The sequence below is a fragment of the Ambystoma mexicanum genome, chromosome 11 (genome assembly GCF_040938575.1).
Source record: "Ambystoma mexicanum isolate Mex_15411 chromosome 11, UKY_AmexF1_1, whole genome shotgun sequence".
In the NCBI taxonomy this organism is placed as follows: Eukaryota; Metazoa; Chordata; class Amphibia; order Caudata; family Ambystomatidae; genus Ambystoma; species Ambystoma mexicanum.
Window position 1 is genome coordinate 230,360,050 of NC_090934.1, and position 17,546 is coordinate 230,377,595.

The 17,546-nt window shown below is 44.5% G+C and overlaps 1 protein-coding gene across 1 annotated transcript in view; it reads left to right on the forward strand.

Annotated features, from left to right (window-relative positions):
• The window catches only part of LOC138503303 (digestive cysteine proteinase 2-like), a 56,732-nt gene extending 50,786 nt beyond the window's left edge, over positions 1-5,946 (forward strand). Inside the window, exons 9-11 of the mRNA XM_069622912.1 lie at positions 1,132-1,293; positions 3,365-3,554; positions 5,226-5,946. Coding sequence (XP_069479013.1) covers positions 1,132-1,293; positions 3,365-3,554; positions 5,226-5,413 — 540 coding nt within the window. The 3' untranslated portion in view covers positions 5,414-5,946. The remainder of the gene's footprint in view (positions 1-1,131; positions 1,294-3,364; positions 3,555-5,225) is intronic.
• The last annotated feature ends 11,600 nt before the right edge of the window (positions 5,947-17,546 follow it).

Consider the following 17,546-nt stretch of genomic DNA (forward strand, 5'->3'; position numbering starts at 1 on the left):
GTTCAGACCTGTACTATTAAGGAGAAATGGCAGTGAGTTATCACCATTGTATTGGGGTCTGAAAAAAGCAAGGCCCAGTGAACCTACCCTTCAAATGCCATGCTGGATAGTTGGCGGTGATACAGTCCAAGGACCTCCACTTATATATTTTGAGTGCGATTCTCCCATGTCACAGGGTCTAAAGATGACCTGCCAGGGTTGTGGGGCACCAACATGGAGAATCCACATTGTGGTAATTGATCTATGGATGATGCGACTTTGTAAATGCAGTTTGCTGCTCCAGACTAGTTTCACACTGTCATCAATGGGACTCTGGTTGTCTTGAAAATCTAAAACCTGGATGTCCTCGCCTGCAAATTACTTGGCTAGTGCATGGAATTGTATATGGTGGCCAGGATTCCCTATGGGTGGGTATGCACCAGGCAAATTGACTAGTGACCGTAGCCATTAGGAGGATATTGTTGGTGCAGATGAATGGCTCTGTACAGGTACCTTGCAGAAGGCGGTGGCCAGGTGCTGGGCAAAGCAATGCCAGTGGGGCCCAGTGAGGCTCTGCCCAATGCATCATGGTGTCTGAACCTTTTGACACTTTGGTTAAAGGGATGCTGCAGAACCATACAAAGAGTGCTCCAGTTCCCCCCCCCCCCCCCCCCAGTAACCCTAACGCTGCCTTTGTAAAACTGTTATGGCTTGCCTGTTCATGCACTTTGCACAGCGTTTGAGTAAAAGAAAAACTGGTATTGGAAAAGACTTTAGGTCATCCTTTATAAATGTATAGGATATGTGGTGTTTTTATATAAACCCTGCATAGTTCAGAAAAAGGTCCTCCATGCACTTTGAAAGCCAGGCCTGTTGGCAACACCCAATGCTTCTATGTCCTATATGCAGGCTTGCTGTTCACCAGCACCTACCCTGCATGCTCCAGATATCAGCTAGGTATCCTAGGCATACTCACGAAGACGTGTTGGGATTCCACCCAGCCTATTTCTCCATGAGTTTAACGAAAATGAGGCATGAACAGGGCAACCACACAAATGCATTTTGCGGGGGTGGGTGTATGCTTAAACAAGTGTTGATTAGCATGTCTTACATACGTGACTGTTGTGCCTTCTCCCTCCCATTTGCCCCAAGACTGGAAATCTGGTCTCGCTGTCCCAGCAAATGCTCATTGACTGCACCTGGGGCTTCGGCAACAATGCCTGTGATGGCGGCGAGGAGTGGCGGGCCTATGAGTGGATCATGAAACATGAAGGCATTGCAACGACAGAGTCCTACGGGGCCTACATGGGACAGGTGAGGTTAACGGGTGTCGGCATAAGATGCTTTTTTTTTTGCCAGCATGCAGTTGGGGTGTGGTGAGAGGGTTTTGGGACACAGAGTAGTTTGTGGGTCATGGCAGTGTTGTGACCTGGCACAGCAGGAACCAATGCATGAATTTCTACCCAGTGAAGTGGCACTGGTCATGCTTTTTTGAGAACTGGAAGGTTATGTTGGTAGTGCCCTCTCGAGGGAGGGCATGTGAGGTGTCGGGTGTTATTTATTGTAAGCTCTGGATGAACGCGCCACGGTGGAGGTTAGGAGCAGGATTATGTGGAGGAGCTTCTGCATTCCAAATGGAAACACCATGCTTGATTACACGAACACATCGTTTGATTAAAAGTATCGGGCATGTTGTGGACTGCAATTTTCAACAGGCGGTTACCGACTTGGTATTTGTGGTAGTCTGCCGTTCGATTTAGGTAAGACGGGCTTGGAAGCATATTCCAGTTTCATGAATGGTGCATAGGTGCCTAACAAATGACTCTTCATCAGTGGTCTGCAACCTTTTGATTCTGCTGGTTAGTGTTGGATCGAACATGCTTCCAAAACGCCTGGAGAGCCAGTCAGTCCAAAAGTGTTTGCGTGCCACTGGTTGCAGATCCCTGTTCTGGACTATGCTTGCAGTTTGAGTTCTCCACTCCGGCTGCCTTAACATTGGTCTGTGGCACAACCTCCAATTGGGAGTGCTCCTCTCCCAGGGCGAGGACACAAACAGTAGTTGGACAAAATGGTGGCTGGCCCAAAACGGCTGTTTGCCTTCTTCCCCTCAAGCCCCCTACAGGTCCTGGTGAGGTGACTCCAAAGATTCTGCTACACAAATGCTGGGATATGTGGTGTGCGGAACCCCTGGTGATGGGAGGGGGGGGGGACAAGTGTAAGACTCCTTTTAACCAACATTAGCGAACCGATGAACCCTGAATACTATAGTTCTTTCCCTAATAAGAGGATGAATCGGGGAGCGGAAGAGTTGGGAAGGTGGTGGGAGCAGTTCTGTGGAGCCCACATTCTGATCATGCTTTGTTCATACTAAATCTAGTCATGAAAGGGGTTTATGGACACTCGACCATGACCAGGCCATCTATAGTGATTAGTCGTTGGGTTGTCCAGTGTTTTGTGACATCCAACCTTGCTAGGGCTGGGCTTTTCCTTGGCTTTCTTCACAAGTATTCTTGAGCAGCAGTCCTCAGAGGCAGAAGGCCATCCAATCCAGCACAAATAGGTATCCTAGGGCACCTGAGGAGTGTGCCCCTGGAGGTTCACACACAAGCCCCTAGTCTATGGTAAGAGGAAAAGAGCATTTACAAAGACTGCTGGTCACAGACACAAGACTCCATTTAACCTTCAAGGGAACCTGTTGGAGGGCTCTGCCCAGTGGATCCTTGCTGTTTATAGAATGCGTTTGATGCCACAGTGCCCTCTATGGGTGGCCAGTCAACACAGTCCAGGCAGTCTAGCCAGTGCATACCCATTGAGTCCTAACCAGGTCCCAGCAATTTAACTGCCTGTCCCGCAGCAGGAGGGAGTTGGGGAACTATCAAGACTATTATTGACGGAGTGACACCAAAGTAAGCGGGCAGAAGGGGGTTCAAACGTGCACCCCTAGTCCTTTACTAGTGTTGTATTTATGACCTTGTTTCAGAGTCCCCATGTAGTGGTGGGACATATGTGATGGAATGGCCTAGTAACGGTGGCCTTCAGTTGCCTGCCTGTACAGCCTAACCTTAAGGGGTGCCAACCACGATACGGGCCTTCCATGTTCACTCTGCTCCTGTGCCCATTCGGCGGGGGACTTCTCATTGTGTTGAGAATTTGCGACAAGCACATTTAGAGTTTTAGCAATTAGCTCCTTGACTCCCACTGCCTCCTCACCCGGGTGGCGGTCCAATGCAGGATCTTTTACTTCTTGCTGAGTTTTACCTGTTGCAGATCCTGAACGTTAGTTGTAGCTTTCACTTGAAGTGCCAGGGTGGCTGCTAGAAAATTGAGGGAGTGGATGACGACCATCTGCCTTTTTTATTTATTTTTTTTCTTTCCCTTTCCCCAGAATGGCTACTGTCACTACAACCATTCTGAAATGACCGCCAACATCACCGGCTACACCAACGTCACTTCTGGCAACGTCACTGCGCTGAAAACCGCAATCTTCAAGAGGGGTCCTGTGGCGGTCAGCATTGATGCTGCCCACAAGTCTTTCGCCTTCTATTCCAATGGAGTTTATTATGAGCCAGAGTGCGGTAAGTCGTCATGAACCACCCTAGTACTTCTCTACTCCCTGCCTGCGGTTACATTGGGTTTCCTCTAGAGGTACATGGCAGGATGGACGTGAGTGAAAAACTTAACCCAAATGTCAAAGGGTGACTGCTTAACTCCATGTTGATAGGACTTGTGCAAAATAAGTTCAGAGCCGAGGGGGGGGGTGGAGTTTACAAAGCGCATGGGATTATTTGATAATCCCTTGTTAACTACCCTGAGAAGTAGATTGAGGGGTGGATGCAAAACCATCCTCATTCTTTGCTGTTATGTGGTCTCGTATAGCACCTTCTCCTATTTTTAGCATGCTCTTGCGTGCATTAGGTTTTGTAAGAGCATGGAGGGGAGGAAGCATGAAGAGGTAGAGTTGTGTAGATCAAAGTGCAAAGGTCAAACATAATAAATGGGTCTTAATTTGGTAATTAAGTTTCCAGCTGCTGTGTGGCTTGCTTCACATATGCTGGGTTAGGATGGGGTAACTCCTGTTGGGTGGAGATGGGTAACTTTTTTTTTTGTATTTGTTTTGGCTACTCGATTCTATAAATTAGTATCTTGGAGGTATTCGTTGCTGCACCTGTGCCATCCATGATTGCTTGCGCAGTCCAATGGGTTGGACTTTTTGACGGGGGGGGGGGGGGGGGGAGGGTTTGGGAGTTCTGTGCTCTCAACACTAGAACCGTTGAAAAGATGATGTTGGGTGTGCATTTGGAGCAGTACCCCATGCAGCAGAAATGGTCCTTCCGCTTGGCGCTTTAGATGGCACTCTTTCTTCTAGACCTAAGGGATGCTCTTTCAGAAGCCCAAAAGTGTTCATACCTTATTGCAGTTTAATCAATTCAGTTCCTTTTGTAAAATGAGCATGTGCCTCCAACCTATGTTTTCACTGGTTAAATTTCATGAGCTGATGAATTTCCCTGTGTAGTGCTCGGCTGCACAGCGAGGGGCCAGTGCATGGCTTTCCCAGAACTGCATGATTTGGTGGAATGCTATTTTATTCAGCGCCCCACTCCCCGTTCCAATTTTGTTTGGCTTTTTTTTTTTTTTTTTTTTTTAGTATATTGTATCTTCTGGTTCTTTTCCGTCTTGTGCTGGCTTTACAGCTGGGCAAATGGAAACTAACATTCCTGTTTGGAGGGGGTGGGGGTGCAAAAAGGGTGCCTTCTGTGGTCTTCCAGAGATAATCATCCAGGGGGGGATGGAAATGAACACCGCTTGGCTTGACCTTTAAATGCTGCACTTGAGCTCGGGTCAATGGGAACTCCACTTTTTGTGGTGTAGACTATTTGGAACCTCGTTGCCAGTGCTCGTGCTAGACTTTAGATGGTAGGCTTTTGTGGGTCATGGGACTTTTCCCGTCTAGGTCCTGTTCGCATCTTGCACGGCAGTACAATTCTTTTGGATCCTTCTTTTTTGGGTGCATGCTGTTTATGTGCCAGGCAAGCAATGGGATGCTTTAATTGGCAAGTGTCCCAACTGTAGATCAATTAGCATTCTTTCCATTGACTGGATGTATTTTGGGATTTATTTTGTGGTGTGAGGAATGGGGGCTTTTCTGCAAATCATGGGTTGGAGGACAGGACTTGCTCAGTGTTTGAGCTTCAGTATAGATGAATGGTACTTCTGGCAGTATTTGACTTCTTCTTCTTTGCCCGCAGGTAATAAGACAGTGAATCTGGACCATGCAGTTCTTGCTGTTGGCTACGGTGTGTTGAATGGAGACCCTTACTGGCTGGTAAAGAACTCTTGGTCGACCTACTGGGGGAACGATGGTTATGTTCTCATGTCCATGAAGGACAACAACTGTGGCGTGGCCACGGATGCCACCTATCCCACCTTTGACTGACCCCTTGGGTGATTATTTGAGGCATGAGGTGCCAGCCAACCACCTGTTTGCATTGCTCTACTTGAATCCATTGAGGAAGATGGGCCTTGGCTTGCGGACTTCCTAGTGTCTTGACAGCTTGTCCATTACAGACTTTCCCCATCCAAGGCCCATTGGGTGGCCCCTGCTCAAAACTGACATCTGGAATCACCTTTGTTTGCTTCAATAGGAATGTCTAGGCTATGGAAATGACCACGAGCCTTTTACCAACATTGGTTCTGATGCTATTGCCAAACCATATTGGAAGTGGGTCGCCCACATGGCAATTTGATTTACCCTGGACAGGGCAGGGGTGGGCGGAGTGGGTCAGGTTCAGTCACATGCCTTGTCTCACTAGCAAGTCCTCCAGTAGCTTCATTGCCCACCATGCTTTTGAAGGGTTGTTGTGGTGAATTGATACTTGCTTACGATTATCCTAAGCAACATGGGAGTACAGGTCTGATTGGATACGAGGTGGCGTGTTTGACATGCAATAAAACTATCCTGGGATGGAAGTTGTAGTCTCTGATCTTTGGATGGGTAAAAACAATGCCAGCTTTTCTTGCTGTGTACTAGTTTGTTCTGTGAATTGTTAAAGTTTATGTATGTCCTCGAAGACCTCTAAGATGCATAGCGGGCATTCTTGGGGATGTGTGGGTGAGGTGGTGGCCGAGTCTGACCTAGTAAAAATTGGTTCACTGTTTTTTTTTTTTTATTATTACCACTTTACATGGATTTCTTAAGTTCTGTAACTGGAATGTAACCCAGTCAGTTAAGTTGCTACAAGCGTTAAGAAGTGGGTGCACTTTCAAGAGTCTGTTCCGAGCATGGAGCGCTTGACGTGTGTGAACATAGCAGTGTCCTTTCCACTGGACCGTTTTGAAGGCACTTGTGTTAAAAGGCTCATGCATACTTGGCAAGCATTAGCTTGAACCACTGTGCGAGCACCCTGTTGCAAGGTATGCGCCCCAGCAACCTGCACAGCGCAATAACGCTGCGTTGGAGTTTTAAAGGGCCACAATTAAGGTATAATGCACCAAGATGTAGTTGTGCTATGGGCTTGCACCAAACCTAGGTTCAAGGTCTCATCGGAGCTGAGGCATAACCTGCAGCCTGGTTTGGAGTCAGTTACTGCAATGGAGCTTTTGCCAGTGCCCAGTAGGGTCTTAATTCATGGTAGGGTCTAATGACATCACAATAGTCATTCAGTTGAAGGTGTTGAATGGTTTAAACATGGATTTGGAGTACATAGTGAGTTGGGAATTCAGGTAGGGAAGTATGTTAACCTCCAATTCCAGCATGACCCTATGAAGCGCAGGTTATTTTTCCCTCCTTTCCTACGCAATCCTCTTGCCAGGCTTCCATCTTTTGTTCACCTATATGGGTGTTTACCAAATATACAGCCTATCTCTGTTCCCCTCTCAAATGACAGATCCTCCTCCCCAACAATGAATGTGCTCCTGCATAAGGTCTTCATAAGAATTTTTCTAACTGATCATTACTGATGCGAGAGTTTATGATTTCAATACTCTGCAGAAAGACTTGCCTGTCCAGTCATACTCTCCATGTAGAGGACATCTTATGACATTGCACTGTCTTTTCACCTCACGCTGTGGATCTTGCGCTCCTGCATTGGTCTGCTAATCTCCCACATAGCTGACCACTGAATGGTAGGTTACTAAATTAACGGTAGCCACCTTCTGGACAAGAAAAAGCCCTTAATGATATGCATGTAATCACCACTGCCCTTATCCACTTCCTGGGTACTCCTTTCATTAGAAGGTGGCAGAACCTTGTTCAGAAGGTGAATCTGGAGAGTGGACTAGGAGTCGCGAAAGCTACATTCTGCTATATCCTGCCCCAATATCATCAGTCCTCTATAAATGAAGTACCGTCTACTATCCTTCAGCATGTTTGTGAAAGCTACAGATCGGAAGTGTAGTAATAGTTTATGCAGGTACGTGCTAGCCTGAAGTATTCTGCAGTCCAACCCTGATGGGGAGGCAACAATCTCAGAGGGTTGGCACATGTGGCTGTATTGCTTAGATCTGATGGGGGGGGGGGATGTGTAACTGGGTTCCCTGGTGCCTCCACCCAAGATGCAACATTTCCTTTGGACCATCTCTGGATGGAACCCCAGAGTTTCACATGTTGGTTATAATGCAATGGAGATTTGAGTGAATGTAGGGGTTTTCCTGTGACCACACGTTCAAGTGCAACAGGAGTGTGAGCTGAAGCGGTCAGTGCCTCCCTTGCGGTCAGTGCTTCCCTTGCTTGTTTGGTTGGAGCCCTATCAACATCTGGTGAAGGATTAGGATGGCACCCAGAACCATGCCTTTCTTGAGGAAATCCCTGCATTTCTATGTAGGATTCAATACCAGCTTTTAGCAGAACCTCCAGAAGTGCAGTCTGGCTCAAATGAAGGCATCAATGCACCATCTGGGTGATAGTATTTTCTTGTTGGCAATAAACAATCTTCTGCCTTGCAGAAGCCTGGCTCAAAGCCAAAGCTAAATCCCTGTATCTCCAAGGAGGGCACTCATGCTTGGAACAATTGAGGTGAAGCATGTATGGCTCCACTGCGGGGTCTTCAATCATGATCACTAGAGGCCTTGATTGCTGCACAGTGTGAAGCACTGAATTAAATGCACCTACCATAAATCAATCTGGGATAAAAGGCTTTTACAATCCTTGCAAATATTGGAGATGTAGTGCAGCATCTGGTGGAAAGTGTGCCTGTGTCTTGAAGCTTCTAGTTTGTGTAGCCTTCTGACTCGTTGGCAGTTTCCTCACCGGGTCTCCAACTGCATGCAGAGTCACTATCTGGGTGGGTCCAAGAAGTCTATTAGACAGATCTTGAGGACAGTGGATCCTCGCTATATAGAGCGAGTATTGAGGACTAAGATAAGGGGGTGCTACACCTAAACATTCTGTAGCACTCCTGCCAGAGTGTAAAATGGATAGGTAGGGTGGAGAGGAGCGTCCTCTGCCCCACCACCTTGCAGTGAATTTGTCTTACTCATTTGGCACAACCCTGATTGGACCCTTCTGCAACAGACTAGTCTACCAAATTGCTGTTGATGAACTGAGACTATTGATGCAGAGTTCTGTGATCTTTGGATGCAGGTGGGTTTACGTCCAGGCAAATGGGTGCTTTGTAATAAGGCTCACACGGTAGGTATAACTGGTACCTCTTTATTCTTTGTTCAGTATAAACATTATAGCAGCCCCATGCTAGCCTCAGTCCCTTCTACCGTCTTTCGAATAATATTCTTTAGCACCTGGGGATGGGGAGCGGCCAATCGGGTTCCTTGGATCGTGGGCTGAAACCGCTAATGTCAGCACGCGTTCCATGGAACCTGGAGGCTGCTGCCCCTGCCTGTAGAGTCCTTTTTCCCACACCCTCAGATCTTCTACCCTCCACACCTCTATTCTTCGGACGCTTCTGCTCCTGATCTCCTATGGCGCCCCGCCTTCAATATCCATGGTGGCCATCTTGGCACTGCATTGTCATTCATTGACAGGGAATGCACGTGGCGTCATGTTCAATAAATGAAAATGCCTTTGGTAACCCAGGTGCTGTCTTTAAAGGCCCTCCCTCTGCTCGGGCCTTTAACTTGGGTTGCGGGCTGATGACACCTTTTCCGGCCCGCTGGCATGGTTGTTGCCACATTAACTACCTTGCTTCAGAGCACTGGCTCCACAACTATATACATTTCAGATTAACATTCCAAATTGAAAACAGCTTAGCATTTCTGTAAATTGTACATGTCACAGCTAACACTGCAAGTCTGGTCACATCACATATAAACACACCACCTTCCTCGCGCACATAAAATGCTCCATCCTGCTCACCAATGCTTCCATGTAACACACACTACGTCCTTACACCACTTCTCACCATTAGCCAACCTTAGTGTTTCCCAAATCCTCTTCCACCATCAAGTCTCGAATAATTCATGAGACCTTTCTACACTCTGAGTCTCACTTCTGCCACCATTTCTTTTCTATTATACCTCTCCTTGGATTTTATTTGCCCATCCACAACTCTTCTCTGTACAACATCTTCTGAAACAATACACCTTTCATTCTTCTATTTATTCATTCGGCCATCCAGGATGTAACTTTGAATTAGGAGGCCGCCTTCTCAAAAGGAAACACCCCTGTAACTTGATGGGGTGCCATCTGTACTGTACCACCCTCTCCATCACTGCACATACTCAATCACTGCTTGTTGCAATAGCAATACATGTCACATTAAGTCCTATTAAATCTCTTCCCGCTTCCCCCCCCCCCCCCCCCCCACCACCGCATTACCCTTTGGATTTCCTCCAGAAACTTCTCCGTTTCCTTGGCCACACATTTTATCCAACCTAGCTTTCCTGAGAAATCCTTCCCTCCAAAACACGGATTCCAAGAATTGAATAACCCTACGTGCACTGATTCACAACACATACCTCAGGCCACTTGGACAGCATGTCCACTACCACACTTACACATCCTCTTTCAGATAGGGGCCGACAATATCCACAGCCACCACATCCAATGTCGAGCTCGGTGGATCCACCAGATTGGTGGTGCTCTGGCAATCGTAACGGTGTTGCTATTGCTACACCCTTCATACTCAACAACTTCTCAACATCACAATCCGTTCACATCCATCAATATTCTTGTTGAATAATTCCCTTCGTTTTGCAAATGCCCTTCATGGGCAATTCATCATGTCCTTCTGGTACCACCATCCGCTCCCCCTTATTGACTCTTCCTTATCCACACTCAATTTTCATATTCTTTTGTACCCCTTTTAGCACATCCTCCATCTCCTCTAATGGTCATCCTTTTTATTTTTTTATTTTACATACTTTAGCACAATCTGATGGACCTTTTGGTTTCAGCACATTGTGCCTGCCAGTCCTCTGCACTTCCAACCTTACAGTTTGTGAATACCTCGCCTTCAACACACCCACATCTCCTTCGTCCTCCATTCGGAAATCCTGTTTAAATCACTATTGTAAATCCTTGCATTGCTGTACCACCCACCCACCCACCTACCTTCTTGACATGCCAGCCAATCCTTTCCTATTGAAAATGCAAGGTTTGTGGCCCGTCGCCCACAAAATCAACATTTCTACTTCCAGACACATCTAAAAGCTTCTTTCCACTACCGAATGTTGTTCTGCATCCTTCGAACACGCGAAGCATAAGCCACTGTTTGTCGCTCGCTGCTGCATTAACGCACATCCCAAAACATTTTCACTTGCATCTGTGTACAGATGCACCCCATCCTCTTTGAACCCCTTTAAGATGGGAGCACTTGAGACTCGATGTCCTCAGATTCCTTGACACTTTTCACTCCACACCTTATTTTTTTTTTTTATTGTGAAGACTTTTACAATAAACCTTACACAATACATACACACTTTTCTTTCAGAGAAAAGGATAAGTGAACAAGAAATCATGATTGGAACCATAACAGTTCAACAAGAAATCATGATTGGAACCATAACAGTTCAACAAGAAATCATGATTGGAACCATAACAGTGCATCTAAAAGTTCCTCTAAAAAATTATATAGTGCAATTATCAATGAAGTCGTGTGCAACAACATTCCAATGCTTTTCCAAAATGCGTTCTCGTAATACAATATGGACAGTTCATAACCAAGTGGTAGAGTTTGCACAACAACTGGAACCTGTGAAATAACTTTGTTCAGAATGCATTTACCAGTGCTTTGTTTGTTTCCCATGTCGGAAACTGATTTAACCTAAATCGCATATATGAAGAGTGGGCTTTATTACATGGGAAGTGGGTAAGAGGCAAAGGAATGGAATTTTGTTTAGGTCCCGTATTCAGCAAAATATGAAGTGTTTAATCCATGGTATCGCCAAGTGCTGTCTGAATAATTTTATTTTCACTCCAAAGGGATTGATTAACTACTCCTCTAAGAACTCTATTTCCAGAAGTATCTTTTCTTTTATAGCCATCAATTGAAATGATTCTAGACCCCTTTAACATGGATCCAGGATCCATGTGCATTTTTTTTATTATTAGGAGGTTGTAAAAACTTAGCATAGTTCATCAATTGTCGCCATGCACATCTAGCCCATACAGATACAAGGCACAACTTGTGTGGGATAATTGAGTTTGGAATAGATGAGTCCCAGTGTCCTTTTGCTGAATCACATTAAGCCCCTTTCCTGCATCAATCAAGCACATGTAAAGACCATAAAATATCACAGGTTTGATTTTCATTTTATAGTATCAAATAATGGAGAATTTACATATTTTGGACATCAAGCATTTCATTTGTGAAATCAATGGTATTTTTCTTTTTCATCAATTGGAATATTCCACATAGCAAATCTATATCTGGACAGTAGCCCAGATATCTCATACTGTGGATCCTCTCATGCATCACTACATATGCACAAGTTGTGTTCTGTGGATGAATCTTTCATTAATGTTCGATATGCTATGGATGTGTCTAATAGAACTGAAACATTGTCAAGCAAGTTGGGCGATTATTCTATGGCTCCCCAGGCTCAGTTAGGGATTGACAGATGGCCCCATTGCCAGAAATGTTTAGATTCAAATTCTTTTACGCCCAAGAACATACATCTAAGAAGTCAGTATAAAATTCTGCACAAAACTGACTTTCTGGGCCCTGGCTTTGTCAGCATTGCATCTGGTATTAGAGTTAATGCTCAAATTGTATGACAACATAAGATGTTGTGGGCAATGGCAATAAACTAAATGTTATGCAGGAATATCTAATCAAAAAGATTGACAAACAGGGTGCAGAACATTTGGAATGTTTTCCATAGGGCTAATCCATCAATGGAGACAAAAGATTTACACTTGGGACAACAAGTGCTAATCTGATGATCTACCAACTCCTAATAATTTAAGTATATTGCTTGGACAAGGTACACAAATTAACCAGGTAATAAGGGGGATTAATCAAACCCCCCCATTGTCTTACATCCTCAGTGGAATGTATTGAGCGAGTAGTCTCTCACCTCAATTACCTCCCCTATTGAAATCTCAAAAACGTAATGTACATGAAATGGATCAATTGGCTGAGAGTGTGGGCTTGATGCTAATCAACATAGTAAAAAGAAAAAAATGGTTAACTGAAGTAAGCAAAGGCAAACTAAAAATATGCCAGCTCCTAAATTAAATGGACAACACTCCTCGTTAAAATGGTTAAGATGTTTTCCAGTCAAGAAGAAAACTATACAACTAATTACCCAGTTTGGATGCTGTGGGTGAGCTGGAAGTAAAAGGATACACAGCTGACGCCGCCCCCTGAGCGACTCCTTTTTGGCCATTTAATCTATTTTCTTCCACATTTCACCTCTGATCAGGTGCCATAGCCCCAAAGGTGGGTTCCATGCCTACCCTATTTTGGAATGAATACCCCTCTGGGTTTATTTTAGTACACATATTCCGCTCGTTCAATACTGGCCTGGAATCCACAGGATCCACTAGCTGAACCTTACTGCAAAGTTCAGCCGGCATATTCGAAAGGTCAATAACATGTGCACAATGTAATTCATCTTGCACAGCAAAAACTTTGTTAATACGATCACAATTTCCTGCTTGTGGAGGAAAGACCAGAAGCAAAAACACCAAGCCATAATTTCCTCGCCATTCAAAATGTTATGTAGGTGATAACGGGAGAGGTTTGAAGAACAAAAGTTAAGTCTCTCGCCTTCAAATACACCAGACAAAGTAGGCCTCAAGCGTTCATTTCAGTTCAGCGGGGGAGATCAAAGGCCAGTTGCCTGCAGACTCTCCAGTAAATTAACAGCAATGGTCAAGTATAGCCACATAGTCGGTTTCTTTAGCACAGAAAGTGTAGATCATTTGCTTGCACTGGAGCTGAAAGGCTTGAAGCCTGCCGACGCACCTGTTTTTATTTTTTAATTGAACATAATAGTAAGTATATCGGTCCATAATTTTCTTTTACGCACTACGTGTGTATGATGCTTAGTCTTGACTACTAAATGTGTACATTAAACTCCCAAAATGATGAACTGGAAGGTAGCAATACATAGTGGCTTACCTCCCTCTTCTTTACAGCAAGTGTAATCCATTCTGGGTAGCGATGGGCAAGTTCTGAACACTCAAAGCGCACTTTGCTCCGCTTCACAGAGGGGGAGGGGGAATAAGGCAAGTATCCTTAAGGTGGTTGAAGCAATATTGAAAGCAGCCATGAAAAATGTTAGTGTTTATTCCTGGTAGGACATCAAATGAAGAAAGGTCCTCAACACTCCAAAAACCCTTGCGCCCACTTTGCTACCTCTTTTCACCAGCATTCTCAATCCTCTCTGCAAAATTCTTTATGAATTTTCCATAAAATTCTGCTCTATCCTTTGGTGGTTTCTTTTGCTTTATTGCTGCCACAGTAGCCATCTTGGGCTTTATGCCCTGTGCTGATAACTCATGCACCAATTACTGGACCTTGTCCAATCTGAATTATTACTGCTCTAAGATTGTTAAACCCACTTCACATAGTCTTCTTAACGCCTCCTGTTAACCTGGCCTTATGGTTTTCCAAATCCTTTTCCCCCTTTCAGAATGACATCTTGATAACAAACTCCATCAAAACCCTTAAACAATTTACTAATTGCCCTGTGCAACACACATGAAGCTGATATCAAGCCAAAAGGCTTCCTCTGACACCGATGGAAACCAAAAGGTGTTATAAACTATTTCCATTGACATTGGGTGCAATTGCATCCGATATGATGCCTTTAGGTTGATTGTGGAAAACACTCCTGCACCTGTAATTAACAAAGCACCAATCTTGGGTAAGGGAAACCTGTTCGGTATCTCTCACACACACACACACTTATTGAGTGCCCTGAGGTCTATGCACAACCTCACAATCCCATTTGGTTTACGCACTGCTACAATGGGACTTAGGCACTCTGTGGCTTCAGCCTCCTCTGTGATGCACTCACTTGCATTTGTTTGAGTTCTCCTATGTCTGCCCATAGCGCCAACTGTATTGGCCTAGCCTTAGCCCTAACTGGCATTTCTTCAGGCTTCAACTTTGAAATTCCCAAATCCCTTCAAGTAGCCAGTCACCTGCTCGAACAACCTTGGATTCCACTGTCACACCAACTCTCCATACTGCTACCACCACCGATAGTGGTGAGGGTATTTAATATGCTTGTGTACCAAGATAATAAATGTCTACCTTTGCTTGTGACCCTCACCATGCCTGTTACACTATGTCATCTGTACCCCAGTAGTGCACAGAATTCTCCCACAACATCGATGGGCACATGTGCTGCCACAGTGGCCTCTCGCAAATCACCACCATTCAATTTTGTCTTGCGTGTGTAATCTCACCACTGTCTATCAAAAGCCATATGAACTATTTCAGCATGTGGTTTTATACTTCTTGGTCTTGCATTCACCACACAAACTCTTCCTCAAATTCATAAAAATTGTACCAATATCTTTTGCTCACATTTCCAGATTTCTTACAGTGCTTAAAGCAATGGTCCAAAAACCCCTTCTTTCCACATTTGCTACTTACTATATGTTGAGAAAATCGCTGTTTATCGTTGGCAAATGATCCATATTTCTACAGCGAAAGCATTTTCTAGGACAGTTTTCATCAGACTTCTGATTTGCCTTCAATGTCCTCTTCAAGCTTGATTTCCCCCCACTTCCTTAGGTCCTTTCTGCATTTTCACCTGCTAAACCTGACTTGTACAGGGCCCTGTTCACCACAGCAGCATCCAGTTCCTTAATACAAATTTCAGTGTTTTCCACCATTTTTGAAATCTTTTGCTCTCTCCAAGGAAATGTCTGCACCACTACCACCTTCATGCCATAACACTTCTCTCACATCCTGATTACTAGAGTTTGTCATCAAATGATCTCTCAAGTGTTCATCCTTGCAGTGGTCAAAAGCACACTTTACAGCCTGAGTGTGAAGTGCAGTGACGAACTCCTGAATGGATTCATTTGGCTTCTGATCTCTAATGGTGAGGTGGTGCCTGGCCAGAAATGTGTTGTTCTTCACTGTGGAATGCTTATCCAGCTTTTCCAGAAAAAATGTTGTTAAAGGGACATAAGTTGTACTAATAATAACCAATGAAATTCAGTGAAAAAACTTTATGGGGATGTTATAGTTACAAGTAAAACTGAAAAACCCTAGAAATTCGCCAGTTATGATAAGCTAAGCAACCATAACTTGTGCTGCCATTGTGCACTGTGAAGACTAACACCCAGGATATGAAAGATGGCACTATTCTGTGTACTTACATTTTGACACGTACAAAAAAAAAAACAGGATAGATTTGCAATACCATGCTTTCAAGTTCATGATGATGCACCTCGCACATGTCTGCTGCAATACTGTCCAGCATTTCAGGCTGTAGCCACGAGCAGAATTTGTGTTCCTATTCAAACCTATTCTGATTTTGAAAAGTGTTACCACATAGCTGGTCCCTGGTGCCTATGTCCACTTTAACCCCATTGCCGGTCCCTTGTGATCATGTGCACGTTCAGCGACGAACAGAATACACAGCTCACTTCGGGAGCCCTTCCCAGTACGAAAAGTGGATGCCTCTTCTGCAACTCAAGAGAACGATCTACTTGGTCTGGCACACTTGGATCCGCCATTCCCCACGCATCATTTTGCCCTGAGACAAAATACTGTTGAAGACAGTTTTTTTTTCTGAGCAACACACGAAAGACTACTCGATTCCTTCTCATTTTACAGTCCTGAGGAAAGCTATAGAACAACCCACCATCAACACCTGCGTTGTTACATAGCTGGAAACACATTTGAGTGTTGCCTCTTTTTCAGTGCATGCGCAGTAATATTGCACTTGATAACCTTGTTGTATTAACAATCATGTGTTGTTGACATTATATGCCGATACAATATAATGGAAATGCAATTTGTGAAAGTGGACTTTTAGTTTGTCTATTATAAAAAAAAAAAGGAAAAACTTGTGTGTTAAAAAGTTTTAGCACCTGTGAAAAAGTGTTGTTGGGTTCTACTATAAGAAATACTAGTCCTACCAGTGTAGACTTGGTTTCATGTGTGCCAGTGCGACACCTGTTAGTGTCTCAGAGGAAGAGGCAGCCAGAGTCCACCCCTTTTTTTTTTTCTGCAGTGTAAATTCGTCCTCCAGACTCAGGCCCCTCTATAAAACACAAAGAGGACCCCCCCTTTTCCCTTTCTTAAAAACACCCTTGTGATCATGGCCAGTAGCCAGATTGTCTGGATAATGGCCTTTGACCATGGCCCGACAATCCGGCTACTGCCCAATACCATAGGCTATACCTCAGTAACAAAAGGTATATCACTACTTTTTTGTACCTATAACAACACTTTTCAAAAAATAAAACCTGGAAACATGCTTTCGGTCCTTGCTTATGCTTCTTGCAAAGGTTTGCTGCAAATCGTCTGTTTTATTTCTTCTAAAGTGTCAAAATGTACGTACTAAAAATAGTAATATAACTTAGCCATATCTTGACAAAATCCATTCAGACTTTAAGCCTTTTAAATATTTTGGGACCACCCCTCTAATTTTGCACCCTCTTGGCGAAACGGAACCATTCGGGGTCGGGTCTAAAATGATATTGCAAAATTCATGCTGTTTCATTGAGTATTGCCAAAGGTATAAACCATAAAAAAACTGCTTTTCACCGACCCTGTAATGCAGAAATATGCATGGATGTGCCCCAACCTCTAAGATGATTGCTAACATCACAGGAAGGTCCCCGAACATCTCAGATGTTTGTCGACCTTGTGGGGAAAAAAAAACCCCAATGTTGGGCTTTTTATGCCCATATCCCATCCTCCTCACCCCTCCAGAGATTGTTTCATTAGTTTCACAAGTGCAATGTTGTCTATTTTAACATGTTTTACTGTGATGTTTGCGGACACAATCGACTGTCTGCGAATCCAAAAGGCGGCTGTTTCAGCAAAACTGAGGCACCTCACGTTATTTTCACCATCCAATCAGTGAGTGCGTTTGGTGCCTGTGGACATCACGTTGCCCTCTGGACCAATCACGAGGCTATCTGCATACCAAACAGGGAAGGGAGTCTGTGGACTGAACCCAGAAAACACTAATTA